The sequence below is a fragment of the Syngnathus scovelli genome, chromosome 5 (genome assembly GCF_024217435.2).
Source record: "Syngnathus scovelli strain Florida chromosome 5, RoL_Ssco_1.2, whole genome shotgun sequence".
Classification (NCBI taxonomy): Eukaryota; Metazoa; Chordata; class Actinopteri; order Syngnathiformes; family Syngnathidae; genus Syngnathus; species Syngnathus scovelli.
The window spans coordinates 1,618,552-1,645,915 of record NC_090851.1 but is presented as its reverse complement, the minus strand read 5'-3'; the positions used below and the strand labels follow the sequence as shown (position 1 = coordinate 1,645,915).

General features: G+C 45.2%; 5 protein-coding genes and 1 long non-coding RNA gene across 6 annotated transcripts; 4 read left to right on the top strand and 2 right to left on the bottom strand.

Annotated features, from left to right (window-relative positions):
• Window positions 1–16: 16 nt before the first annotated feature.
• cpe (carboxypeptidase E) lies at window positions 17–4,738 on the bottom strand. Its single transcript, XM_049719376.2, has 9 exons — window positions 4,350–4,738; window positions 2,292–2,488; window positions 2,047–2,214; window positions 1,821–1,938; window positions 1,576–1,758; window positions 1,329–1,468; window positions 1,159–1,258; window positions 957–1,075; window positions 17–677 (listed from the first exon to the last, which is right to left on the bottom strand). The coding sequence occupies exons 1-9, from the start codon at window positions 4,582–4,584 to the stop codon at window positions 579–581; spliced, it is 1,359 nt and encodes a 452-aa protein (XP_049575333.1). The 5' UTR covers window positions 4,585–4,738; the 3' UTR covers window positions 17–578.
• A 32-nt stretch (window positions 4,739–4,770) lies between these two features.
• Window positions 4,771–6,896, top strand: LOC125968389 (uncharacterized). The gene is made up of 2 exons (XR_007481305.1): window positions 4,771–5,158; window positions 6,453–6,896. It is a non-coding gene; the product is annotated as an uncharacterized lncRNA (long non-coding RNA).
• Window positions 6,897–13,242: 6,346 nt separating this feature from the next.
• fgg (fibrinogen gamma chain) lies at window positions 13,243–19,228 on the bottom strand. The gene is made up of 10 exons (XM_049720744.2): window positions 19,084–19,228; window positions 16,085–16,236; window positions 15,939–16,007; window positions 15,681–15,867; window positions 15,126–15,210; window positions 14,912–15,042; window positions 14,230–14,363; window positions 13,965–14,149; window positions 13,616–13,893; window positions 13,243–13,504 (listed from the first exon to the last, which is right to left on the bottom strand). The coding sequence occupies exons 2-10, from the start codon at window positions 16,142–16,144 to the stop codon at window positions 13,326–13,328; spliced, it is 1,308 nt and encodes a 435-aa protein (XP_049576701.1). The 5' UTR covers window positions 16,145–16,236; window positions 19,084–19,228; the 3' UTR covers window positions 13,243–13,325.
• LOC125969062 (lecithin retinol acyltransferase) lies at window positions 18,823–20,016 on the top strand. The gene is made up of 2 exons (XM_049720745.2): window positions 18,823–19,428; window positions 19,702–20,016. Exons 1-2 carry the CDS (start codon window positions 18,856–18,858, stop codon window positions 19,852–19,854), a joined length of 726 nt encoding a protein of 241 aa, XP_049576702.1. The 5' UTR covers window positions 18,823–18,855; the 3' UTR covers window positions 19,855–20,016.
• Window positions 20,017–20,895: 879 nt separating this feature from the next.
• Window positions 20,896–22,522, top strand: LOC125969063 (lecithin retinol acyltransferase-like). The gene is made up of 2 exons (XM_049720746.2): window positions 20,896–21,405; window positions 21,664–22,522. Exons 1-2 carry the CDS (start codon window positions 20,896–20,898, stop codon window positions 21,817–21,819), a joined length of 666 nt encoding a protein of 221 aa, XP_049576703.1. The 3' UTR covers window positions 21,820–22,522.
• A 2,112-nt stretch (window positions 22,523–24,634) lies between these two features.
• Window positions 24,635–27,363, top strand: LOC125969060 (neuropeptide Y receptor type 2-like). The gene is made up of 2 exons (XM_049720742.2): window positions 24,635–25,606; window positions 25,949–27,363. Exons 1-2 carry the CDS (start codon window positions 24,635–24,637, stop codon window positions 26,288–26,290), a joined length of 1,314 nt encoding a protein of 437 aa, XP_049576699.1. The 3' UTR covers window positions 26,291–27,363.
• Window position 27,364: the final 1 nt, after the last annotated feature.

Sequence of the window (27,364 nt, the reverse complement as noted above, 5' to 3'; positions counted from 1 at the left end):
ACACTGTACACTCAGCCAACATAACCAGGGACTTTTATTATTTGTTGAATCAGTTTCATTCTTATATATGTTCAATTCCCAACAGCTATACATTCATCATATCTTCCATACATGACATGTATGAGTTCATATTTTGCCTCGTGCATTCAAATGAAATGAAGAAAAGCTTTCACGGTTCCTTTTTGGGTGTTGCACCTTACGAAGGAATGGCTTTGGGTTTGCTTTTTCGACGTTACAAAAACACGCACGATAATTTCTCGCTATTCTTTAATAAATACAGTTGGATATATTTTCATAGATACACGTTAATATTCATAAGAAGTCATTCTGTGCTCAAAGCCAAGCTGTGCTGTAATCATTGCTGATATTTAAAAAAAAAAAATCATCAGTCCTTATTGATTTGTGCGTTTGTGTGTCTCATTAATTATTAGGATGGTTGCCGTGGTTACCACTCATCACGATAAACAACAAAATGACAGCAAACGAAACAAAGTTCCTTCTGTGTGTGTGGAGGTTATTCAAACATGAAGAAAGAAAGAAAAGGACTGATGGGAGCAGGGCGTCATCCGGGCGTCCGTTTAGAAGTTGAGTGTCTCGGACATCATCTTCCACCAATCCATCAGCTCCTCCCTCTCCTCTTCCTTGCGCTCCATCAGAGACTCCAGCTCAAAGTCCACCTTCACAAAAACACAAATGGCATCGAGAATATAAACAGTAAATGCCTGATGGTCCGTCTTCGTGTTTGTGGGTGGGACGTCGGTGTCCTGCAGTGCCACCTAGTGGTATTTGAAGCATTCGTTTCTTCTTGACTTTTTTTTTTCCCGGATGTTAAACGTCCGGGTTGTTTTGGTTCGGGATGTGCTCGAGGTAAAAAAGACTCAACTCAAAGAAGCACTGGGTATGTATACCATATTTTTAAATGCACATATAGAAGATGATTTTGCTTTTGTTCGTACCCTGGTGGCGGGGCTGTGCGGAACGGCCACCTTCTTGATGACGCTCAAGTATCCCGGAGCCGAGGCTGCCACCTTGTAGTTGCCGGGAGTCAGCAGACGCCAATAGTCGCCATCTTTGGCTGGAAGAAACACACAATTATGTCCACTTGAAAGCGGCTTGCTATGTATGTTGTCCATTTTTTAAACGAGTCTGCATGTCCACCTGTGGTGATGTCATGCTCGATGCCCTCCACAGAGATGGTGGCGTTGCTAATGGCGTTGCCCTGCAGGTCTCGCACGAAGCCCTTAACGCCACGATGAACCTGAACAACACCCAACGACGTCAACATCATTCTGCTCACGTCCGAAGCTATTTGGCGTCTCTCCGCCCACCTGCTCGATGTAGCTGACCAGCGAGTTGCGGTTCTGCTCCCAGTAGCTCTTGAGCAAGTCCTCGGCTGGGAATTTATCGCAGCTCAGCTCCAGCGTGATCTCGAAGCAATTGCTGCTCAGGTAGTTGAAGTCCTGCATTCCTGCATAACACCACCAGCAGCAGCTTGTTAGCGTATTTAGCAGTAGCTAAATGCTAACACCTGTTATTGCCAGAGTTGGAATTCTGAGTCTCGATCCGGTTTCTTACCACCGGGAACGCTGTACCAGGCTCCTCCGTTGGTGATGCCGTCCTTGAAGCTGGAGTCGTCGTCGTTCTTGCGACAGGGCGCCCGCTGTGGGTCGGACATGACGGGGTTGTAGCTGGAGTAGGCCTTGGCCAGCGACTTGAAGATGGCGTCGTCGGGACTGGCGCTGTACTCGTGGGCCGAGCCTTCCGTGACAAACAAATGGTTAGTTTCGCTTCACGCTAGAGTTGTATGAATGTGATTTTACCGCTGCGGGTTTCATCGTAGGGGTAGTTGGCCACCACATCCCCGCCGTGCAGGTTAGCAGAGAGGACGAAGGGGATGTCCATGATCCAGTGGATCACCGCCTTGGTCTCGGGAGCCAGCTACAAATTGAGACAACGCAACACTGACTTGCAGTTGTGTACAACGTATTATTTATCCTTGTCAAAATGAATCGACAATTAATCGGTTCGGGAGCGTCCTTGACCCACCTTGGTGTTTTCATCCACAGACTTCTTCATGTTTTGCAACAGATGGTTGTTGGCTCCACCTTCTCGTTCATTGACGTAGACGATTCTGTCCAGGTCGGGGAAGTTGCGGTTGAGGTCCACCCCCTGAGCGTTGGTACGGCCCACGAACCAGTCCTTCATCTCCCCGGACTGAACACAAAAACCGGCACGGTGACTTAAAAGCGTCGGCGCTCCTTCGAAGGCATCGTCGGCCCGGCCGAGGTCACCTGAGAGGCGGCTTTCTCAAATCCGTCCGGGTTCATGGAGGGCATGAGGTGGATACGTGTATTGTGGATCAGGTCTATGATGCTCTGGTTTCCCTGCTGGTACTGGTTGCAAAGGTATTGAGCCAGGTAGACCAAAAGCTCCCGGCCCACCGCCTCGTTGCCGTGCATGTTGGCGATGTACTTGAACTCCGGCTCGCCTGTCCACACACACACACACACACAAGCTGTTACTCAAACGTCTTCACAACTAGGACTTCTCGGCTGAGTAACACACACACACACACACACACACACACACACACACACACGCAAACGTAGCACATCTGGTGCTCAGGTTATTTTTAAAACCTTCAATCTGGCTCCCATTCTGACTAATGATTTCAAGGCTGCAATTAACTCTTTATGTCCTCGTGTGGCATAAATGGTTTCTGGGGGTGCCCCTCCTCAAACAGAGTAGATATAAAAAGTCTACACAACCAAATGGCAGCTTTGGCTGATCTAAAGATAGTGAGACCATTGAAAGTCAGACCTCAAATAAAGTTAACCAGTGTCAAAAGTTAAAAACAACAAAAACGGCTTGTACAAAACAGCACCATGGAGAAAAGATGGGAAAAAAAAAACACTAATTTGGCCTTCAGAAGCTGTTACAGAATCATTTCTTTGGCAATTTATACAGAACAGCAGCATAGAACAATGATTTGTGACATGCTACATAATGTCCAGGACGTGTCTAATATCTGGCATCAGGTGAGTCAGCTTTTCACTGACGTGTCATTTTGTCCACGGCAGCTTGTCATTACGGTTTCTGCGGCGGCGGCATCATGACGTCATCGGGGAGGGGGGGGGGGGGGTGAGAGGATTGAGGGGAAGGGCGGGCGCCCGCAGTTGCCGTGGCAACCGTGAAAGGGTAGACTGGGTTGTCAGGTGACCAGCGGAAACACACAGTAAGAACCCTCTGACAGATGGCAGCTTCCGAACAGATGCAGAATCGGGTGGGCGACGGTGGAGGATCGGATGGGAGGGGGAGGAGCTGAAGGCGGGGGCGGTGGTGGCTCTACTCTCTCCCGAGACGGCCCATGCACGAGCCAACCACGAGCCGGCGGTCGGCTCAGCACGCTAAGCCGATCTGTTGCCACGGTGACCGCTATTTCCGCCCCGCCTTAGCCAGGCACCTTGAGGGGAGCTATAAAAACATTGCTGCTCTGTTTTGGTCATAGCCATGTTGGCGGCGAGACATCTGTTAGCAATAGAAAGCTCCACAAACTTTTATTCCTACATGCATGCACGGAAAATCTACCAATGTCCACTAAGTCGTGTTTTAATGTGATAGATATGATCTGGCTGACATGCATAGCGACAAGCTTGACGCTCGAGTACTCCGATACCAAGCAATCGATACCACTAATACGTCTGATACATAAAATTTGTACGGTACCAATGACAGCTCGTTTTAAAGAAAGACCTTTCAATTAGTTCTAAAAAAGGCAGAAGAGTCAATCTACAATAGAGAAGGCCAAAGGAAAGCACAAACAACTTACTCTGAATTTAGGGTTCATTTGTGATAAACTAACAAAAGTGCTCGACTGTCAAGTTGAGTTTTTGTTCATTATATAACTGAAACTGCAAAGTAAAAGCTCGATGATGCATTCAAAAAAATAGATCTAATTAATCATGCACTGAATAATAATATACATAGTCAACGGAAGCAGGTAAAATCATTATGACGTCATTTGGCGAATGATGATTCTATTTGGCGTTATGCAATTGTTTGTGGTTCGTGACAGGAAACGCTGCACCTGCTCGGCTTCACAATGGCGTAGCAGCTTTCAACTCACAATCATCACCGCGGATCGGCATCGAGCTGCAAAATGGCGTCTGAGATTTTTTTTTTTTGGGGGGGGGGGGGGGGGGGGTGACGATAGAGTAATGCGCTTTTACGCACGGCTACCGATCGCATCAACACCTGCAGAACGATCCCACCGAAAGGCTGCGGCGAAAATAAATGCAGCTAAAACCACCTTTGATTGCCAAATGTCCAGATTAACCAAACGGACTGACCCGGTTCGTGCGTGCCAGGGTTGTCGGACATCTCGAGGACGAGCATCTCGCGGCCTTCGAAGCTCTCGCCGATGGTGTAGATGCGCGCGATGGTGGGACATTGCAGCCACACGGACACCAAAGCCTTGCGCAGCTCATCGTAGCGGTGGTACTCGAAGGAGATCTCCCCATCCGCCGACAACGCGCGCGACGTCGCGCCCGCCAGCACCAGCAACAGGAGCGCCTTCATGGCCATCGTGGGATGCTTGGCGTCCGCCTAAAAAAAACAAGGATGCTGGGCTCGCTGGATGGATGGACGAATGAATGGTGGGTGGTTCTTCGTCTTTTCTCTTCCTTTGCCCTCAGCGGGGATGCGTACCTGAGTAAATCAGCGTCAAGCTACAAAGCAGGAGACGAGCACGTCTGGTGTATGCCTTTCAAAATTAAAGACAATGACGTGCTTTGAATGGTAACTTGTGAGAGAACGCCCCGCCCGCGACACACGCTGGCGGATTTTTCTCACTTCCTGTTTGGTCGCTGCTGCTGCATGCTAACCTGACGCAGCAGTCTGTGTGCGTGCGTGAGCGAGTGCAGCTTGCAGGGGTGTGTCGTCCGTGCGACAGCGGACATATGGAGGGAAACCGACTCTATATTTACTATATAGGAGGAAGGAGAACATACAAATATTCATATTCATATAGACAAAAATATCTCGGGCCGGTAGTGATGTGCATTCCAGTTCGTTTAAGTGAACTGAATCTTTAGAAGCAGTTCACCCAAAAGGTTCGTTCGAACGAATCGTTCAAGGAAGTCCGCGTTTTGGTCAAAAGGTAAGCTTTATTTTGCTATAGCGCTCGTGTTGCTAACTTTCCAGAGAATTAATCGACAAACGTAGTGTGGAACAACCTAAACGTTCGCTGACACGCAGAGACCTTAAATTCATCTTAAAGTAAGCCGTTTTAGTCGATGGGTAAAATGTTTTGGGTGATAGCTCTCACTCGTGAGGTCCTGCAAGCTAACCAAGCTAACCTCGTTTTGCTAACTTTCATGATAAATTAATCAACAGTGTGGAACAACTTGGAACATTTGGAAGTCACAACTTGTTTGTTATTATGCTATTAATAATATTATATGTATTATTCTTATAATGACACAGCTAATGCAAGGGGGGGGGGGGAATATACAGAACCTTTACTGATCCATCTTTGAAACTGTTATGATTGTTAGTGATTTAGGGTGTTTTCACACCTGGACCCCTTTAAAAGAACCGAACTGAGACCTCTTTAAGTGGACCAAAAAGTGAACCAAGAGGAAACGAACTCAGTTCTTTTTGTGTTCACATTGTGAGTGTGTTTCAAAGAGGACCGAGTTCTCTTTCTGGTTCAGTTCAGCCTTGATGGGGCCTCAGTCCTCTTTCTGTTCACACTTGTCCCTCTAGAGCTCTCCCACTCCCACTGCACTGCATTCTGAGTAGTTTTCAGTTCCAGCAAAATGTCTGCTGCTGCGCTTGCACTGGTGTGTTTTCTGGTGAAATTAGCGCACAAAACAAGCATGGCGGAGAAGAACTTTGTTGCAACAAAAAATGATCAAAGAACATCTGATTCTGGCAACATTTATGTATAGAAGTTCTATCAAAACCGGCTGCTTTCGTTCTCTCCGAAAATTCTTGAAATACTTTCGCATTACGGTTAGTGCTGTCGTCTTCTCCCCAAACGATGCCGCGACCAGGTGCCGTGGCAGAACTTTGAACGGCACATGCTTCTCTACGTTAACTATTACCACGACAGTTTTGGTTTTTGCGCCTGCAGTCACGTGACCAATCTACGGCAAGCCAAGGAGGTTACAATACAGTGGAAAAAAGCAAAGTGATCCCAGTGCGCGTTGTGTTCACAATGCAAGATTAGGCGAACCGCACCGTTGACTTTTTAGCGAACCGTACTGAGACCACCTCCCGAGGAGGTCTCAGTACGGTTCGTTTTAAAGGAGTCTGAGTACGGTTGGAGCGTTCACATATGCGCAAAAAATGCTGAGTCATCGATCTGAGTTCGCTTCGAGGGCTGAAAGGGACCAAGTGTGAAAACACCTTTAAAAAAATATACTGATCCATCCATTCTGTTTTCACAGATGCCAGCATGCGGTCAACCAAAAGCTCCACTTGTAGACAACGTAAAAGCTGCATCAACGTCAAGTTCAGCAAAAGAGGATCTTCAACCACCGACCGGATGGTGCTTGGAAAGATTTTCCTCCATGTGGCATTCCGAGACGTCTCAAAATGTTGAGTTTGAAATAACAGTCAAATCTAGTCTATTGGGAAATGTGATTTATTCAAAACACAAGCTTGTAAATTTCAAATGTTGTATCTGTTTTTGTTCCAATGTGTTAAATATTTTGTGATTGAGAAATCATTGCAAGTTTTAAATGTGCAAGTTCAAGTTTATTGACAAGTGTATTTCATAAATATGAATAAATATTGTTATCCAATATATCTACTGCAATTTCACATTAGATTGCTGATTTGAAATTTACTTTTAATAATAATATTTTAATAAACATTTATGTTAAAACTTGTCTGGTGTTTTATTCCTTGTTTTTATATTCGCCAATTGAAACATAAAAATCAGACATTTGGTTAATTGCGTTATATGACTATATGTATGTGTTTTATGTTGTTATATGAGTTGGTGTCCCCCAAAATTAAAAATGTCGACATAATGGATTTTTTTTTCAACCTTTTATTCAAACACAATATATTTTACATAACATATTTATTATAAATAACAGCATTCAGGGCTGGACTGGGAGTATGAAAGCCTATTTTGAAGTCCTAACCCTAGCATGAAACGCTACTTTGAAGCCCTACTCCTAGCTTTAAACCCTACTTTGAAAGCCTAACTCTGGAGGACTTGAGCTTGACACCTGTGACCTTTGCCCATGATATTTCCCTAATAAAGTGGCCTGTTATTAGGTACACTTGAAAATGGCGGTGTACCTAATGGAGTGTCCGTGTGAGTCCCTCGTTAAGTGCAGGTGCGTGAAAAGTTTTAGCTCCTTTTGAACGTGAAAGAAGCTAAAAGTTTTCACGCAGGTGCGCTTAACGAGGGTCACTTGGAAAACATGTTGGAACGCGGCCCCGAGGACTAGAGCTTGACACCTTTGACCATAATATTTCCCTAATAAAGTGGCCTGTTATTAGGTACACTTGAAAATGGCGGTGTACCTAATGGAGTGTCCGTGTTGTTCCCTCGTTAAGTGCAGGTGCGTGAAAACTTTTAGCTCCTTTTGAACGTGAAAGTGGCTAAAAGTTTTCACGCACCTGCACTTAACGAGGGTCACTTGGAAAACATGTTGGAACGCGGCCCCGAGGACTAGAGCTTGACACCTGTGACCTTTGACCATGATATTTCCCTAATAAAGTGGCCTGTTATTAGGTACACTTGAAAATGGCGGTGTACCTAATGGAGTGTCCGTGTGATTCCCTCGTCAAGTGCAGGTGCGTGAAAACTTTTAGCTCCTTTTGAACGTGAAAGTAGCTAAAAGTTTTCACGCACCTGCACTTAACGAGGGTCACTTGGAAAACATGTTGGAACGCGGCCCCGAGGACTAGAGCTTGACACCTGTGACCTTTGACCATGATATTTCCCTAATAAAGTGGCCTGTTATTAGGTACACTTGAAAATGGCGGTGTACCTAATGGAGTGTCCATGTGATTCCCTCGTCAAGTGCAGGTGCGTGAAAAGTTTTAGCTCCTTTTGAACGTGAAAGAAGCTAAAAGTTTTCACGCAGGTGCGCTTAACGAGGGTCACTTGGAAAACATGTTGGAACGCGGCCCCGAGGACTAGAGCTTGACAACCTGTGACCTTTGCCCATGATATTTCCCTAATAAAGTGGCCTGTTATTAGGTACACTTGAAAATGGCGGTGTACCTAATGGAGTGTCCGTGTGATTCCCTCGTTAAGTGCAGGTGCGTGAAAACTTTTAGCTCCTTTTGAACGTGAAAGTGGCTAAAAGTTTTCACGCACCTGCACTTAACGAGGGTCACTTGGAAAACATGTTGGAACGCGGCCCCGAGGACTAGAGCTTGACACCTGTGACCTTTGACCATTATAGTTCCCTAATAAAGTGGCCTGTTATTATGTGCACTTGAAAATGGCGGTGTACCTAATGGAGTGTCTGTGTGATTCCCTCGTTAAGTGCAGGTGCGTGAAAACTTTTAGCTCCTTTTGAACGTGAAAGTGGCTAAAAGTTTTCACGCACCTGCACTTAACGAGGGTCACTTGGAAAACATGTTGGAACGCGGCCCAGAGGACTAGAGCTTGACACCTGTGACCTTTGCCCATGATATTTCCCTAATAAAGTGGCCTGTTATTATGTACACTTGAAAATGGCGGTGTACCTAATGGAGTGTCCAAGTGATTGCCTCGTTAAGTGCAGGTGCGTGAAAACTTTTAGCTCCTTTTGAACGTGAAAGAGGCTAAAAGTTTTCACGCACCTGCACTTAACGAGGGTCATTTGGAAAACATGTTGGAACGCGGCCCAGAGGACTAGAGCTTGACACCTGTGACCTTTGACCATGATATTTCCCTAATAAAGTGGCCTGTTATTAGGTACACTTGAAAATGGCGGTGTACCTAATGGAGTGTCCGTGTGATTCCCTCGTTAAGTGCAGGTGCGTGAAAACTTTTAGCTCCTTTTGAACGTGAAAGTGGCTAAAAGTTTTCACGCACCTGCACTTAACGAGGGTCACTTGGAAAACATGTTGGAACGCGGCCCCGAGGACTAGAGCTTGACACCTGTGACCTTTGACCATTATAGTTCCCTAATAAAGTGGCCTGTTATTATGTGCACTTGAAAATGGCGGTGTACCTAATGGAGTGTCTGTGTGATTCCCTCGTTAAGTGCAGGTGCGTGAAAACTTTTAGCTCCTTTTGAACGTGAAAGTGGCTAAAAGTTTTCACGCACCTGCACTTAACGAGGGTCACTTGGAAAACATGTTGGAACGCGGCCCAGAGGACTAGAGCTTGACACCTGTGACCTTTGCCCATGATATTTCCCTAATAAAGTGGCCTGTTATTATGTACACTTGAAAATGGCGGTGTACCTAATGGAGTGTCCAAGTGATTGCCTCGTTAAGTGCAGGTGCGTGAAAACTTTTAGCTCCTTTTGAACGTGAAAGAGGCTAAAAGTTTTCACGCACCTGCACTTAACGAGGGTCATTTGGAAAACATGTTGGAACGCGGCCCAGAGGACTAGAGCTTGACACCTGTGACCTTTGACCATGATATTTCCCTAATAAAGTGGCCTGTTATTAGGTACACTTGAAAATGGCGGTGTACCTAATGGAGTGTCCGTGTGATTCCCTCGTTAAGTGCAGGTGCGTGAAAACTTTTAGCTCCTTTTGAACGTGAAAGTGGCTAAAAGTTTTCACGCACCTGCACTTAACGAGGGTCACTTGGAAAACATGTTGGAACGCGGCCCCGAGGACTAGAGCTTGACACCTGTGACCTTTGACCATTATAGTTCCCTAATAAAGTGGCCTGTTATTATGTGCACTTGAAAATGGCGGTGTACCTAATGGAGTGTCTGTGTGATTCCCTCGTTAAGTGCAGGTGCGTGAAAACTTTTAGCTCCTTTTGAACGTGAAAGTGGCTAAAAGTTTTCACGCACCTGCACTTAACGAGGGTCACTTGGAAAACATGTTGGAACGCGGCCCAGAGGACTAGAGCTTGACACCTGTGACCTTTGCCCATGATATTTCCCTAATAAAGTGGCCTGTTATTATGTACACTTGAAAATGGCGGTGTACCTAATGGAGTGTCCAAGTGATTGCCTCGTTAAGTGCAGGTGCGTGAAAACTTTTAGCTCCTTTTGAACGTGAAAGAGGCTAAAAGTTTTCACGCACCTGCACTTAACGAGGGTCATTTGGAAAACATGTTGGAACGCGGCCCAGAGGACTAGAGCTTGACACCTGTGACCTTTGACCATGATATTTCCCTAATAAAGTGGCCTGTTATTAGGTACACTTGAAAATGGCGGTGTACCTAATGGAGTGTCCGTGTGATTCCCTCGTTAAGTGCAGGTGCGTGAAAACTTTTAGCTCCTTTTGAACGTGAAAGTGGCTAAAAGTTTTCACGCACCTGCACTTAACGAGGGTCACTTGGAAAACATGTTGGAACGCGGCCCCGAGGACTAGAGCTTGACACCTGTGACCTTTGACCATTATAGTTCCCTAATAAAGTGGCCTGTTATTATGTGCACTTGAAAATGGCGGTGTACCTAATGGAGTGTCTGTGTGATTCCCTCGTTAAGTGCAGGTGCGTGAAAACTTTTAGCTCCTTTTGAACGTGAAAGTGGCTAAAAGTTTTCACGCACCTGCACTTAACGAGGGTCACTTGGAAAACATGTTGGAACGCGGCCCAGAGGACTAGAGCTTGACACCTGTGACCTTTGCCCATGATATTTCCCTAATAAAGTGGCCTGTTATTATGTACACTTGAAAATGGCGGTGTACCTAATGGAGTGTCCAAGTGATTGCCTCGTTAAGTGCAGGTGCGTGAAAACTTTTAGCTCCTTTTGAACGTGAAAGAGGCTAAAAGTTTTCACGCACCTGCACTTAACGAGGGTCATTTGGAAAACATGTTGGAACGCGGCCCAGAGGACTAGAGCTTGACACCTGTGACCTTTGACCATGATAGTTCCCTAATAAAGTGGCCTGTTATTATGTACACTTGAAAATGGCGGTGTACCTAATGGAGTGTCCGTGTGATTCCCTCGTTAAGTGCAGGTGCGTGAAAAGTTTTAGCTCCTTCTGAACGTGAAAGAAGCTAAAACTTTTCACGCACCTGCGCTTAACGAGGGTCACTTGGAAAACATGTTGGAATGCGGCCCTGAAGACTAGAGCTTGACACATGTGACCTTTGCTCATGATAGAGTCTCTCTCTCTCTGACTCTCTCTCTCTCTCTCTCTCTGTGAGATATCTGGGATATCTCGGATACCTGTGATATCTGTGACCGCCCACATCAAAACCCAAAGAATGATTGTGTGCATGTGTGTGCGCACAAATACGTTTTGCTTGTAAAAAGGTAACGACCCAACAATATTCAACTAGCCAGGCCAGGGCTTTGAAACCACAATCTTCCAGTCTCAGGGCTGACACACTACCATTAGGCCACTGAGCTAGACCTTGTGCCATACGTTCAAGTGCGAGAGTGAACATGCTCATGAGGGCAAGGCCTCAGTACTGACTCCAGGACTGAAAATAATCTCCCAGTCCAGCCTTGTTTGTTGACATTGATGTTTTAATTTTGTATTTGTTGGGTTGTAGTTGATAGCATTATTATACCGAATGTGTTTGTGTTTGAATAAAAGGTTGGGAAAAACCTGTTATGCTGACATTTGTTATTTAAGGGGACACCAACTCATGTAACAACGTAAAACATATAAAGCAGTTAACCAAATGTCTGATTTTTATGTTTTAAAATAATATAAAAGAATATAAAAGCAAGGAATAAAACACCAGGCAAGTTTTTATACAAATGTTTATTAAAATAATAAAATAATAATCAAAGTAAATTTCAAACCAGCAATCTAATGTGAAACTGCAGTAGATATAATGGATAACAATTTTTATATGTGCATACGTTATTTAAAAAGTGTCATAAAATAAAGATTACCCAAAGAGAAGCATAATCTCCCCGTTGTTGCATAACGGCCGGCGCATCCCTTCCTGCAATATGGTTAGCCGTTAGCTTGGCGAAAACGTGCATAAAACAAGTGGTGTTTCAGTGTGCGCACTGTTCTTTCTTTCCTTGGCAAATCGTAAATCTACATTCTCGCTTACATAGTTCACGCAACGCGTTCACTGACTGATCCGTTGATGCACGGGAAGGAAGGCAGTTCACCCATTAACTCGATCGCAACGGGAGAAAGTCACGATTCGTTCCCTCACTGATCCGGTCCCGCGATGAACTCGAAATGCAAATCACTCACTAACTCGTTCACTCACAGATCCGGTCAGTTGATGGTGAACGGGAAGTCATTTTCTTCTTCGTTTTGTTTTACGGCGAGGTAGCACCAGCTTCAATGCGCATTACCGACACCTACTGGTTGTAGTCATATGAACAGAATAAAGAACGAATCACTTTAGGAAGTGATTCGTTCACTCCCGTTCACGGAAAAGATTCGTTCTTTTGAACAAATCGTTCACTTACGAGCCAACGCTAGTCCATGGTTGCCGTAATGCTGGAAAGCGATGCGACCTTGTAATTTACTCGTCTTACTAAAACGTACTGAAACATTTTGGCAGAGCACGATGTACAACCAGTATGGATCAACAAATCCATCAATTGATCCATATATAAGGCTATAATTATAGTTTGGAAAATAGGGTACTTTTATTTTTAAATTGATCAATTAATTAGGCACGTTTGTGACAAAATCAATTCACTAGTTAATTTGTGCGTCATAAGTTCAAAGTTTAGTGTACTCTATGTACTAACTCATGTTTACCAATTAATAGTTAACCAAATGAAGAGATGCCTCAAAAACAATTTGCTAGTAGATGAAGTAGGCTGGTACAAACAGTTCTTTTTAAACAATCAAAATCATCACTTTTGTGATTTGTGAATCTGAAAAAAAATGGCCAGTTGAAAAGAATCCCGAAAGACACCGAAATAATGCACTTTATAATATTTGCACCTTTCAACAATATGAGCTAGATTTATGACCTGCAACTGAGATTAAGCTTTCCAACACCAGAGGGCGCCTTTGGCTAGACAGTCGAGAATTTCATTGGTACAGGGCACACAATGAAATCTCAGAACTAGCGAGCGTTTCCTTGTGCTTAGGGACCAGTGCTGTGCAAAAGTGGGGGCTCGGGTCGGGGTCACCCACCTGGAGATAAGCAACTGATTTAAGTACGCTTGGCAAAAACAAAACTTTATTCAGAGCTTCAAACAATAACGAACAACGACAATAATGTTCCTTCATAAAGTTTTTTTTTAAACCTCTCCAAACTGCTTCACACCCGCCTGCTGTCCGCCACCTGCCGCGATGCGTGTTACGGGGATGATCTTCATGGTGGTCTCCTTCAACGAGTACCAGCGGTTGTGCCACGTCACCCAGATGATGCCGTTGTCATAGCCGAACTCGCCGGCGTCCTTTTCGGTGTAGCGCCCACCTGGAGGGTGTCCAAAAATGAACCCAATTCACTCTCGGTTAGCATACGGTATCATTTCATCATCAGAACTTTTACTCGAGTACTTGAAGTGTGACCACTTGATCAACCCACCCTGGTAGAATTTTCCGTTCAAATGGGCGGCATGGCAGCGGTTCATCCACCAACCCGAGCCGTCCTGCAGGGCGCAGTTGCCTTCGTACTGGTCGTTGTCCTTGTCGAAGGTGCTGAATTGCATGCCGTTGTGCGACGTGTAGGCCATGTCACTGGGATGGTCGCCAAAGTCAAAGCCTTTGAAGGCGTCACCCGCGTCGCCGCCAAAGTAGTAGCCGTAGGTCAGGCGGTACATGTCGATCTCCGGCCCCACCCGGAACATGGCGTAGTCGGCGTGCCTGCAAGGGACGTTGGCGTTCACGTCGAGAGATTTTTTTTTTACGACCCGATGTGGTCGTCGGGGGTGTACCTTTTGTTGCCGTCCCAATCGACCAGCTCTATCCTGAGCACCATTGGGATGTTGCTGCTGACGGACAGCAGGTGGATCTTCTCGTTGCCGAGCCAGAACTCGGTGCTGTCGTCGGGGGAGAGGTAGCCGAAGCCCTCCTTGTACTGGATCCAGTCCTTGTGGAAGTTCACGCTACCATCCCGCCTCTACAAAAAGAAAAAAAAAAGCTCATTTAGCCGTTCTCAGATTTGAATCAACGCTAACCGACTTTTGAGAAGCTACGAACCCTCTGGATGACGGTGAAGCCGCGCCCAAAGCTGTCAATCTCGCAGTAGACCAGGAACTGTTGGGTGGCTTGGGCCGGCTTGACGTAGTAAATACCGCTGATGGTGGCACCTTTGTTGGCGATATCCTGGCAATCTGATCAAGAAAAAACAACATCATGTAGTCAGTCAGAACCAGAGAAGGGAACCTGAAAAAATGGAGTAAAAAAATAGATCTAAAATTTGTAGTTTCAATTGGCCTTGAATTTTTTAAATTTTTTAAATTTATATTTTTAAATATTTATCATATATTTATCATATATATATATATATATAATAATTTAATTTAATATTGTTTGGTATTTTAAATGTTTTAAATTTTTTTTAATTTATATTTTTAAATATTTATCATATATTTATCATATATATATATATATATATATATATAAAATAATTTAATTTAATATTGTGTTTGGTGTTTTAAATTGGTTTTACAATAGTCACAAACTGCAGTGCGTTTGTTCCCGCTACTTCCAAGCCAAACGCTCGCGCCAAATTCCATCTGTTTACCTTCCGCTTATGTAACATATTGATTTTCGCTGTCTCTGACTAAACACTGAAAGGGTACAAATGTTGGGAAACAATCTAAAGGTCATCTCGTGTGCACGTGGGCGAGTCAGGGCACCATTTTTGTCAAGTTTCTACCTGTTCCTGTGATGGGCTGAATCTCAACGCTGTCCTTGCAGGGCTCGCTGCACGTCTTCTGCAGCTGCACGGAGAGCATCTTCAAGTCCGCCATTCGCCTCTCGTTGGCGGTGACCGCATCATCCAGTTCGCTGTGGCGGAAAGTCATGCTAGGTTCAAAAATGTTCTCACCGTATTTCAAAACAAAGCTCAAAGTTGGCTTCGGTCATCTTACTTTATTTGCTGCTCTTGTTCAATGATGATCCTATCAAAGCGAAGTACGTCATCCAGCATATTGGACGACTTTTGGAAGTAGACGTCTACAAAGACAAGTCGGACATGTTTGACGTGACTTTTAATTTCTGCTCTGGCCCGTCGTTCCATTCAAAAAACGATCGCTCCAATGTAATCATATCCTCGTATAATACCCTACAATACTGTATAAAATAAATACAATTCCCGACCTGTGCGATAACGATATATCGAGATACAGGGCTCCATTTTAGGCCCACTATTGTTCTCAATGGACATTAAAGAGCATTGATTGCATGACGATATTATGACTGTAGCATGATATTAGATATTTAATTTGATATTTGGATGACTTGTTCAAAAATGAAAAAAAAAAAAGATTTCATAGTCATTTTTTGCAGAGGATAAAGAATGTGTGCAAATTTTCTTTCGACTCTTCTTGCACCGTTCGTGTTTCGAGCTCCGCTTGCTGTAACAACAACAATGCTAATTGTTAGCTAATGACATTGCTAGTTGAAGAGGAAGATGAGCAACTTACCAGGGTTGATGTTCTTCTGGACCGTTTGAATGCTGTCTTTCATGTAGATGACCTGTTGTTGCGCTCCCTGCGTCAGGTTGGTGATGCTCTCCAGCTCATTTTGCAGAGCGTCCAGATTGTCGTGGGCACTGGACGTGTATTTTTGCATGTAGTCGGCCACGCCGCACGTGGTGGGACAGTACTTGCCCTGAAACGGCCACTCAGCACATCGGTGAAGACGCTCGGAGAATCGGCGGGCGGCTTCGGGCGCGTACTCACAAAGCCGTCGTTGGGGTGGCACGTCATGCTGTTGTCGTTTCTGATGCCAATGTTGTCTCCTCGGATTTGCTGGAATTAAAAAAATAAAATAAAACTGCTGTTTTGTTTTGACAAAAAAGGCAACGACAATTTTGTTTTGGACTTACGGCGGAAGCCATGGAGAAAAGCAGCACCAGCCCAGCGTGGGCCACCAGTGATGAAGCCATTTTGGGGTCCTGCTCTTGGTCCTTCTCGCTGAGTGTGAAGCTCTTCCACTCACTGCCACCGTATATTTATCGGGAACAAGGTCCTCTGCGGGCTGTTTGACGAGAGGTACAAATGTCAACAACACAAACACACACACACACACACACTGACCATGACTCAAACGTCCACTCGGAGCATTTCCCAGATTTGAGTATGTTGACGTTCCTTCTATAATTGACAAATAAGTGCGAGATGTTCAAACTTCTGTCTTGTCATTGCTTTTAAAGTCATCATAAATATGATTAAAATTTTTTTTTAATTCTTTTGAAGAACCCCAAAACCTAATGGAGCCCTTTATGGATCAGGGAAGCATAACCCTTGAGGCAACATCACATTTTTCAAAATGCGTTCTAGTAACGAGAAAAATCGATAATATTGTACTTGAAGGTAACACACAGTAATGATGTCACTAGATCGAATGTCGAGTCATAAATTGTTGACTTTGTGCCTTGGCCTTCCCTCTGCCTGACCCGCTTTTATGACACGCAGGCCCGAGGAGAAGACGGATGTCGATCCTGAAGAGCGACCCCAGCGTGAACCGGCGGGCGGACCTCAACACCGCTGAACTTGAAGTGAACCGGCCTCGTTGTGAGTCCGCAGCAGATGGAAAGCGTCTCGCTCCGTGCCAGGGTGCCTTTGCTAACTTTTGGCTGAACCTGGGAGCTCCCGGGCCGCACGCCTCCTCTGTTGACTCAAGAGTGAGTGAGGCCAAAACAGCGGAGAACATTTTTGGAGAACCTCAACATGCTCTTCGTGCCAATTGAACACAGCGACCTAAATGTCATCAGACTTCAAATTGTCAATCAAAACTTGTCTAAAGTCGCCAAGTCTAACGACAACAATAATAATCCATAAATGGTTTTGCGGATTGCCGAGTTTATAGCCGGGGCACCCTGATTGCCAACTACTTTTCTTAAGTCTCCCGCTCGGGCCAAGCTGGGCAAAGGTCGACCCGTGCGGCCAACTTCGGGTTCAAGCGTCGGTCGTAGACTCTAAGCTAAACTAGGCTAAGCTAAGTCTGATCAGCTGAAAGTGGCGTGATGGATGCAGAAAAAAAAGCTTCTTATTCACACTTTGGCATCCCGCCCCTTTAAAAAATGGCTTGACGTTAAGGCTAACGTCAAACTTTGACACAGTATGCTCGAGGCAGGGGGGGGGGGTCGCTGCACCACTCATTAAAATCTTGTTCGACACCAAGACTCAACCACTGAATCAACTAGCCGACAAAAATGACTCCATTTTGCTTCCCCCCCCCCCCCCAAATTACGGGTCGCTGACCCCCGTGGGAGCTCACTACCATGTGGGTCAACAAGCACTGAGCAGAGCCCCGTCGTTGCTTTTGTGGCTGAAATGACGAGCGTGTCGTACAACGGCAACAGGATTGGGCTAATCTGGACAAAAGGAATGTTTTCCCGGCGTTGGGAAAAGCGCGGCGGCTTGGAGCCATCCTCCTCCCCCCTCCCCTCCTCATCCTCATCCTCATTGCCATTCTGGTCTGTTCCTCTTGGAAGCACCAGTTTGCGCTTCTCTGCTTTCAATCTGGGGGGGGGGGGGGGCAAACTTTTTGCAAACAGTTTTTACGAGGTTAGATTTAAGGTTGGAGGTTATGTTTGGGTTGAGTTAGAGGTTAAAGTTAGGTTTAAGGTTTGGTGGGTTGTGGTTGGAATTCCAGTGCACTTGAAAAGAAGGGGGTCAAAATGACCCACATTGGGACAAAATGAACCAACTCAACCTTTTGGGGTTTATCATTTAACCTCAAATTGGGTCAAACGATTTGATCTGATTATGATTACGGGTTGGCATTTTGCGCTCAGCGTATGTTCGAGTAGCCCACACTCGATCCATTTAGCGCAATTGTGACAGAAGATCAACAGATGAAAGTATTTTTGTCCACGTTTTTCTAATTTGCAAAGGCCATCAAACGAGAAGACGTGATCCTTTATGAGTGAGGAATGCAATGTGACCCCGTGTAAACATAAAAGCGCCTTGAGTGAGTGCAGATGTGCAAGACTGTTTGTGAACTCTTCCATCACGTCTGCGGAAATATAGCTACGTCTAGAAAAACGTGATCGATTACGTTGACGGTCGCATTGAACACTTGCAGACAAATTTGCCTTCAATTTCAAATGTATTTATAGAAAGTAGGCTAAAAACACACACACACACACACGGGCCACATTATGGGATGCAATGCTAGTTTTACTTTCGTATGCTAGTTTGAACGCATTTGCAAGTTTGTCTGAATGTAAAATTTCACATTATTAACTCACAAACGGCTAAAAAGTGAACCTTATTGTACACTTGAATGGCAGTTTTTAAAAACCTTGCAGTCTCCTCTTCCATTAATTTTTTTTGCATAATTACAACCATGCAACCTCTCACAATAGAATATGCCAGAATTTTTCTGCACACATTATTTATTTATTTATTTATTTTTACTGGCAAGAGGGCCTCAGGGGATGGCATTTTTGCAAGAATCAACCCAAACGTGACTTTTATGCTTTAATCTTATTTGTGTGCATGCATGTGCTGCTAATTCCCCAACAAACCAACAAAGCACATACACGTGATGAAAAGCGTCTTGGTGGGCTGGAAATGCGAAAGGGGGGCTACTCCTCCTCGTTCCTAATAAAAGGAGCTCATCAGAAGCAAGGCGAGCGAGTGTGTCACCATGATCAACTTATTCGCCTTCCTTGTGGAGAAAGTCTCCCTCCTCTGCAAGCTCAAAGTGCTGGTTTTCGGCTCTGCGCATGCGCAAGAGCGTCCCACCCAGCTCCGGGGAGCTTCACCCCCACCTTCGCCGCCTCATCCGCCTCTCCAGCGGGGCGACCTCCTCGAGGTACCCCGCACGCTTTTCACTCACTTCGGAGTCTACCTGGGCGACGACCGGGTGGCTCACCTCATCCCGGACATCCTACCGGCGCTCACCGACGACCAACGCCGTCTGGCCACGGTGGTGACCAACGGGCGGCTGATCATCGGGTGTTTGTGCCGGCGCGCCACGGTGCGTGTGGACACCCTGGAGGACTTTGCGTACGGCTCTCGAATACTGGTCAACCGGGCGGATGGAAGCGGGCTGGTGGTCGGGGCGGCGAAGGGGGCCAAGGCGCTCCCCGCAGAGGAGGTGGCCCGCCGGGCAGAGGCGCTGCTGGGCAGCTTCCCCTACAGCCTGCTGTGGAACAACTGCGAGCACTTCGTCACGCACTGCAGATACGGACGCGCCGCCAGCCGACAGACTGAACAGGTAGTTTACCTGTTCGGGCCACCCTTTCACACGAGGCATTTTGTTGTTTCTTTTCAATATTTGTTATCTCTCGTGGTTTTGCATCTGCTAATACATCTATTTGAGGGGTTGGGGCGGGATTAAAATTACATTTACAAATCAGTCAGCCCTACAAGGAACTATGTTGGAGCGTCAGTTCAAAGTAGTGCTCTGTCGCCCTCTTGTGGTATCAAATAGTAACATTCTATTTTTAAACGCATTTCTGTTTTTGTTGTTGTTGTTGTTCCCCTCTAGTTTTGCGAGTGCATAAAATCGGCGATCAGAGACCGACGCAGCATCCTGGTGACGACAATTCTGGGAATCATCTTCATGTTCTTTGGCGGCATGGCCACCTCGACTACATTACCCACAATTCTTATCCCCTTCACTCTGTGGATGGCTGGTTAATTCCCGACTCTTAAACTATGTTTAAAGTTAACCACGTGCCTTAGAAGTGTTTACGTGTTCTGCCTGTAATGACAATAACTGGCTTATTTCATTAAAGTGTCTTTTTTTTTTGTTGTGTGAAAATGTGTAAATAATAAAACATGTTATTTTTATGGATCTTGATTTGGGTGGTTTGTATTGTTTGTTTTCAACGAGTTACTGCATTTCGACCTCACCAATTTTTTTTTTTTATTAAATTAAAGGCATTTATCTAAGTTTTTCCACAAAAGACAATATCAGCATAAACAAACACGAACATCGCCATTTTTGCTCCAGCACACCCACAACCCCGAATATCAGCAACGAGGTTTAGTCAATATCAAAAGCAATTTAGTCGTCAATAAACTTAATGGAATTAAAAAAAAATAGAGAGTCTTTCTGGATGACGGAAAGTTGCTGAGTCATGATGGCAAGAGTTCAACAACCAAAGCGGTTTATCAATTGGCCAACAAATGTCGGTCGACCTTTTCTGAATGACGATTTGTTCCTCATGGCTTAATACTATGAAAAATAGTCTCCCTTTTCAAAAGTGAATGTACATTATTTTAGTTTTCTTTCCAGGACAATTTGATCTTCAACAAAAGTAACTTATGTGGTTTTGTAAACATAAAAAATAATTGAAGGTGTGTTTTAGAAAACTTTGACAAGTTTAAGTTTTTGCTGGATTGAGTGTACTTTTTGTTCTTATTCATAAACAATAATTCACAGTTCAACAAACTTAGTGTAAATGTTTTGGTAAGCTACAAAAACCGAATTTACCAATGAAAGCTGTTGATTTTCAGGTGGAGCTTTTTCGGAATGAGGATTTGCGCCTGATGCGGACCCTCGACCTTAATACCCTCCAAATGAATCCCCGATTTCACATTCCAGAGCGACCACTGAGTTCTTAGAGAAAGCTCCTTTCTTTCCAGTCCCGCTGCATGGTTGGTCGGCCCATGGCTAATCCCGACCCAACCCACCTCGCGACCTGATAAAAGCGCCCAGGTGTAGGCTTGCCCTCACATGCCCATCATGTTCCTCTACCAGCTCCTCAGTTTCTTCTTCACCACCTCCAGGAAGGAGGAGAAGGAGGAGGACCCGGCCTCCGGGTACGACTTGTCCCGGTACAAGAGGGGCGACCTCCTGGAGGTGCCCCGGACCCTCTTCACGCATTTTGGCATCTACCTGGGCGACGGCCGGGTCGCCCACCTCATCCCGGACATTCTCCCCGTCGTCACGCGCGACAAGACGGCCGTGGACAAGATGGTGACCAACAACCGCTTGCTTCTGGGCGTGGTGGCCAAGGCGGCCAGCGTGCGAGTGGACTCGCTGCGGGACTTTGCGTACGGATCGCCGGTACTGGTGAACCGAATGGACGGCGTGTGCAAGCAGCCGCCGCTGGACGCCGACGAGGTGGCCAGAAGGGCGGAGAAGCTGCTGGGGGCCGTCGCCTACAGCCTGCTGTGGTACAACTGCGAGCACTACGTCATGTACTGCAGATACGGCATGGCTATCAGCTACCAGACCTATCAGGTACTGCAAATGTGTCCGGAAGATCTTTTTGGAGTTTTTGTTTTCATTATTAATTTTAGATATATAAATAAATGATGAGTGTGATTTTATATAAACATTTAAAAGTCAAAGGTTGTTTATCTGGCCTGGCACCTGGGGCATAGAAGCATTTTTTCTTTGCCCCCATAGTACCCCCCCCCCCCCCCCATCGAACTTTGTTTCGCCTTCAATCATGATTGCAAAATAAAAACAGTTGTGACTGTTTATGGTATTTTGCAGTTCTGCACAACGGTGCGCAAGATTGTGTGCAGCCGCACCAGCTCGTACGTCACGGCCCTGTGCGGCGCAGCCGTGCTGCTTTACCTGGGCTGCGCCACGCCCGTCACCCTTTTGGCCACGCTGTTACTGTCCTTCATCATCTGGATGGCAGCCTAGAAAGGCCTCGACAAACTATCGCCTTCAAATAACAAAGGTCAACATTTTGAACTGAAACATACATATTGGCGAGTACGTTAATAATAATAATTGTAAAAATACTGTAACTAAATGAATGTTAGAAAAGTACATATTGTAAATACATATATTCACATTCATATAGAATATACACATCCAATATTGTCAAATAAACTTTTAAATATTGCAAGGTTAAAATAGACATATATTTTTACTTTGACCTATATGTGTTACAATATTTTTGATAAATATGAATGTAGTTTTTATTTTATTTTATATTATGTTGAGTACATAAAATTTTCCGAATGGGCTACCAAAAAGCTAACGTTGGTATTACAGCGCCACCTGTTGCTTCATTTGTTGTACGTTTACTGTAAATGTTCAATGTCTTTTTAAAAACATCTTTATTACTTTATTTTCTTATTACAGTGTAAAAAATGGTCCAAATAAACACAACCACCTGTTGGTTTAGTGTCTTGGTGGTAGTTGAATTTTTACTGTGTCTAGAGAGAAAAAAAAACAAAAACATTTTTACGAGTGAAGGTGATGATTCAAGTTGCAGTGAGCTATATCTACGACTGTTTGGATGTATGATGTCATGCAAGTTGTTGTGGGACCATTAAAAATGTATTTCCACAAGCTTATCTTGATTTGTTTTGATTAAAAGTTTACACACCCCTTTAAATGGCGACTTATTTTGATGAAAAAATGAAACATCAGAACTTTTTGGTGGCTTATCCAGCAGCTGCCATGCGATTTTCTTCTTCTTCTTAGTAAGCAAGTAACACAGTTCAGCTCATTTTCCCAGATGCATGCGATTGGTTAGCATTCTTGTTTGTTTGTGGTTTTATTCTCTCGGCGCCAGGCCTCCGAGGATGCCAGGCTGGAAGCTTTCCCACACTTGAGGTGGTGTGAAGGAACGTTGCCCGAAAGAAAATGACAAATGTTCTTGTTTACTGGCAAAATCTCACGTTCACTCTTGTTAAACCACAAAGTGGCACCTCAAAAAGGTCAAAAGGGCAGTTAGTCATCTGTTTATTTATTGTAATAATCTTTTATATTTTTATTATTAATTATTTTATTATTATATTATTTCATTTTATTTGTTATTGTTATTCTTATATTATCACATCATTATTTTTATTTCATTATTTCTATTTATTGATTAATTATTTTTTCATTGCAGCATCAAGAATAACCCGAAGAGAACTACCCTATTTGTACAGGTATTAAAACTTTTGCTTTTTTATTTTATTATTTGAGTATTACATTATTTCATATTTTTATTATTTCATGATCACATTATTGTTTTCTCATTTATTTATTAATATTATTTTATTGCAGCATCAAGCAAGAATAACCTGCATAGAATTAGCCTATTCGTACACGTAATGAATCTTTAGTTATTGTTGGCGGCGCCATATTTTTAAATGTTGAGGTAAATATAGTCAGAGGAGAAGATGCTCAGCTAATCAGACAAATTGCCCAACCCACCCCTGTGGACTTTGATGAGCATTTTCCGATTACCTCGTTAGCATTCAGGGTAAAGTCTCTAGATTAACAGAGACATAAACATGCGCTTTCAAAGTATTTGATTTTTTTTTAATTAAATCGCATTTTAATTGCCATGCTGTATAAATAAATGTGCTCATTAAGAAGATTTCAAAGATGAGCCTGCTCATTAATGGCGCGTCACGCAATCTCGGGAAAAGACATTGTTGCGTAATGTCTGGCCATCCATGTATATGTATGAACGTAGCCTAGATACATGCGCACGCACGCACGCACGCACGCACACGCAACACATTTACAAACAAAACTGTCACGGGTTATCACACTCGATCGATAATGTGCTTCAAAAAGGTGCCATCATACGAGGGCCAACAAACAACCTGCGGTGTTTTGGGGGCAGTGTTGAAGAGAGGAAGGATGGCACTGATCAATAATCAATCACCCCTATGTCTCATCATGTTCTCTTTGATAGACTGAAATCAATTTGAGAACAGGATCGAGCGGGACGTTGTACAGACCAGACCAGTTGAGAGCCAGGAATCAATAAATGAATGAAAGGAATAATAAATGGATGGATGAATTGATGGAAAGGAGTGAGGAATGAATGAGGAGTTTAATTTTAAATTTATTGAAATGAAAAAAAGAAGTGTGTTTATCCTTTTAAATTTCTTTCTTTTATTTTTATTTTTTTAAATTTTAGATTCTGATTCTCTGTTTCTGGAACAGTGACAAGAAATATGTATTTTTTTTTCTTTTTATTTTTTTTTTTCTTTGATGGGGATTCTTTGTTTCTGGAACTGTGACAAGAACAGTTCAATTCTATTCTATCAAGTTGCAAAATAATAGTATCTAAATAGTCTTTTTAGAACAAAAGAAATGGACGAAAACAGAAACGATAGCCAATTATGTGAGCGTCTGACCTGCATGCGCATCCTGTGTGACGGCGGCGGGCGGGGAGGGGGGGCTGAGGGGGGGGCTGTGACGCGCAGTCGGAGCTCGTCGCATTTTCAGCCGGCTTCTCAGTGGAGACCAAGCTTGCGTCTGCTTTGCGTCTTTCCTTCCCGTCATCTGCCCATGGACCTGGAGAGCAAAAGAACTTCACGTCAACTTGCACATTGAGGTAAGCTGGGAAAAAAAAAAAAGAAAAATACGCATGACACATTCTGTCATTCTGTCTTATTGAAATATGTCTGGAAAATGATGGCACCTTCCTTGCCAGCACTTTTTGCAAATCCTTGAAAGCTTTTAAAGATTGTGTGAAAGTAGCTCCGCCGGTGAAGTCAAAATGTCGGATTCTTGCTTTGAGTTTGGAGGTCCCGTGTTCAAACCCTCTGCTCACCTTGACCGCCTTGTTCATCGGCTCCTCCGCCTCAAAGTTTCACACACATGGGTCCATTGGGGACCTCCGGTGCTGGAGTTTACTCGCGTTGACTTTCTAGCTTCTCAAACAGCGCCGAATATCTTTAGTTACAGACTGACGTTATACGTTGCTTCGGCAGGTCAGCCGGCCGGCCGATGGGGTCGCCGCAACATGGACGCGGCAAATGAGGCACTGCGGCTGTCGGCACCCGAGTCCTACGCTAACTGCTGTTGGGCCAGCATGGGAACGGTGCCCGTTGAGAACCAGGCGGCCTATCCGGGCCTGGAGGACAGCACCCACCTGCCCTCCGTCCGTGCGGCGCTCATCATGGCGTACGGCATCATCATCGCCCTGGGGGTGGTGGGCAACACCTTAGTGATCCACGTGGTGTTTCGTTTCCGCCGCCTGCGAACCGTCACCAACTTCTTCATTGCCAATCTGGCTCTGGCCGACCTCCTGGTGGCATCGCTCTGCTTACCGTTCACGTTGGCGTACACCCTCCGTGGCGAGTGGGCGTTCGGCCAGGCGCTGTGCTTCGCCCTGCCGTGCGCGCAGGGCGCCGCCGTGCACGTGTCCACCATCACGCTGAACGTTATTGCGGTGGACCGCCTCCGCAGCGTGGCACGTCGCCCGGATGGCGCGCCGCGGATGTCCCGACGGGCGTGCGCCGCTGTGGTGGCAATCACCTGGGTGGTCAGCGTGCTCTTCGCCAGCCCGCTGGCCATCTTCAGAGAGTACGCCACCTTCCACTTGGCGCCCGGCAAGTCCATCCAGGTGTGTGCCGAGAAGTGGCCCGAGGGGAGCGGCAGCGCCCCCTACAGCCTGGCCATGTTGTTGCTGCAGTACGGCCTGCCGTTGGCTGTCAACACAGGAGCCTACGCGTGCATCTGGAGCAAGGTGAGATCATAGAAAGTTTTATACATCGAGCACCGCCTTACAAATATTTTGCTCTCCAAGTACTGCTGTAAAGACAAACATAAACAAGATCATAATATAGCGACTAGCTTTACTGTAACATTTTTTCCAGTAGTGGTAATCAGAGAAAGGCCCTGTAGCTTAATCTAATAAAATAAAATGTTGCTTTGCTGCCATCTTGTGGCACAGAGGAACTAAGAAGCCTAAATTTCAATTTCAGGATGGTCCTAAAATGAACTACAGAGTCCAGCTTCAAATAGTGCTTTGGAATACATGATGCTAAAAATGCTAATACCTTTATTTTTGTGTGTTTCTCGGAGCTAGCTGAACGCCAGCCGCCTGTCGCGCGCCCACCGCCGCCGCCGTAAGACCACCAAGATGCTGGTGACGGTGGTGGCCGTCTTTGGCGTCAGCTGGCTGCCGCTGCACGCCTTCCAGCTTGCCGTGGACATGGACGGCCGTGTGGTCTACATGGACGACTTCAAGCTGCTCTTCAGCGCCTTCCACGTGGTGGCCATGTGCTCCACCTTCGTCAACCCCATTCTCTATGGCTGGATGAACAGCAACTACAGGAGCGCCTTCCTTGACGTCTGCACGTGCTACAGGCCCTTTAACATCCACAAAAAGATGAACAAAATGGCCCCTGCCCCAGCTTACAAGTTTTAAGATCACGTAATCCAGGCGCACAACGTCAGTGTCAATGCCACCACAAGTGTGGGGATGCTCATGATGTCCAATCGGGCAGCCTGGCCCACGCAGACAGAATCTGAAGCAGAAAATGAAGCAGAAGACGGAGTTGAAGGAGAACTTGAAGTCGAAGCTGAAAATGAAGCAGAAGAGGGACTTAAGGAGAACTTGAAGTTGAGCAGAACTTGAAGCCGAAACTGAAGTTGAAGGAGAATCAAGGCTCTGAAGCAGCGCCGGGTATCATTCAGGTCTCTGCAAATGGGCCAGTGGTGAGTAGATGCGGGTCAGGGGTACCTGGCCGGCTTATAAAGTCGAGCAGGTAAGCTCACGCGCAGTCACGCACCGAAGCTCAAAGGTGACGCAGCGGAGCGCGGTGCCCCATGCAACAGCTTCTGTCGCCCTTTCACAAAACACCCGTAAGCCGTGGATCAGAACTTTATGATGTCATTTTAAAGCTTTGACCGAGAGCGGCGCCTCGCTCGCCCCGTTTTCATCACGGCTTTCAACGAAGGCGCAGAGTGTGCGAGCATTTTTGGTGGCAAAAAGATTTGCGCTGATCCAGTCCTGTCCCGAATAAAACCAAAGTTTCAATGCCAGACACGCAATCTACATAGTGCGACCTATATACCACTGCAAGGTTCAGAAATGTATGAAAATTAAGTTGAATCAAAGGTTTAGAAATGTATCAAAACAAAGCTGATTTGTTAAAATATATATCGACATTTATGTTTGAAAATGACTTCTACTTTTACTCATTCACTTGCAACCGCCAAAACTGCTAGCACCTGATTGGTTAGTAGGGGTCAGGTGACGGGGAATGCGGAAGTTGTCGCAGCGAAGTCCTGACAAACAAGGAATCCGTTTCCGTCCTGGTTTCTCATTTCACCATCATATACCTTGAAGAAAAAAGTGGACACAAGAAAAACAGATAACATAATTTGACCAAAGGAAAACAGAAATTTGACCAGTATGATTTGAATACAGCAATACCTATATAGACTCTGGACACAAAATTGTGTGTGTGTGTGTGTGTGTGTGTGTGTATGTGTGTAT

Bases quoted from the DNA above. Each gene is read 5' to 3' on its own strand.
- LOC125969063 (XM_049720746.2), top strand. From the start codon at position 20,896: ATGCCCATCATGTTCCTCTACCAGCTCCTCAGTTTCTTCTTCACCACC. The intron at 21,406-21,663 runs GTACTGCAAATG...GGTATTTTGCAG, and splicing joins TCAGCTACCAGACCTATCAG to TTCTGCACAACGGTGCGCAA.
- fgg (XM_049720744.2), bottom strand. From the start codon at position 16,144: ATGGCTTCATCACTGGTGGCCCACGCTGGGCTGGTGCTGCTTTTCTCC. The intron at 15,211-15,680 runs GTAAGTTGCTCA...TTGTCTTTGTAG, and splicing joins CCAGAAGAACATCAACCCTG to ACGTCTACTTCCAAAAGTCG. The intron at 13,894-13,964 runs GTACACCCCCGA...CGTCCCTTGCAG, and splicing joins GATTGGGACGGCAACAAAAG to GCACGCCGACTACGCCATGT.
- LOC125969060 (XM_049720742.2), top strand. From the start codon at position 24,635: ATGTCGGATTCTTGCTTTGAGTTTGGAGGTCCCGTGTTCAAACCCTCT. The intron at 25,607-25,948 runs GTGAGATCATAG...TCTCGGAGCTAG, and splicing joins ACGCGTGCATCTGGAGCAAG to CTGAACGCCAGCCGCCTGTC.
- LOC125969062 (XM_049720745.2), top strand. From the start codon at position 18,856: ATGATCAACTTATTCGCCTTCCTTGTGGAGAAAGTCTCCCTCCTCTGC. The intron at 19,429-19,701 runs GTAGTTTACCTG...GTTCCCCTCTAG, and splicing joins CCAGCCGACAGACTGAACAG to TTTTGCGAGTGCATAAAATC.
- cpe (XM_049719376.2), bottom strand. From the start codon at position 4,584: ATGGCCATGAAGGCGCTCCTGTTGCTGGTGCTGGCGGGCGCGACGTCG. The intron at 2,215-2,291 runs GTGACCTCGGCC...TTTTGTGTTCAG, and splicing joins TTGAGAAAGCCGCCTCTCAG to TCCGGGGAGATGAAGGACTG. The intron at 1,259-1,328 runs GTGGGCGGAGAG...GGTGTTGTTCAG, and splicing joins TGGTCAGCTACATCGAGCAG to GTTCATCGTGGCGTTAAGGG.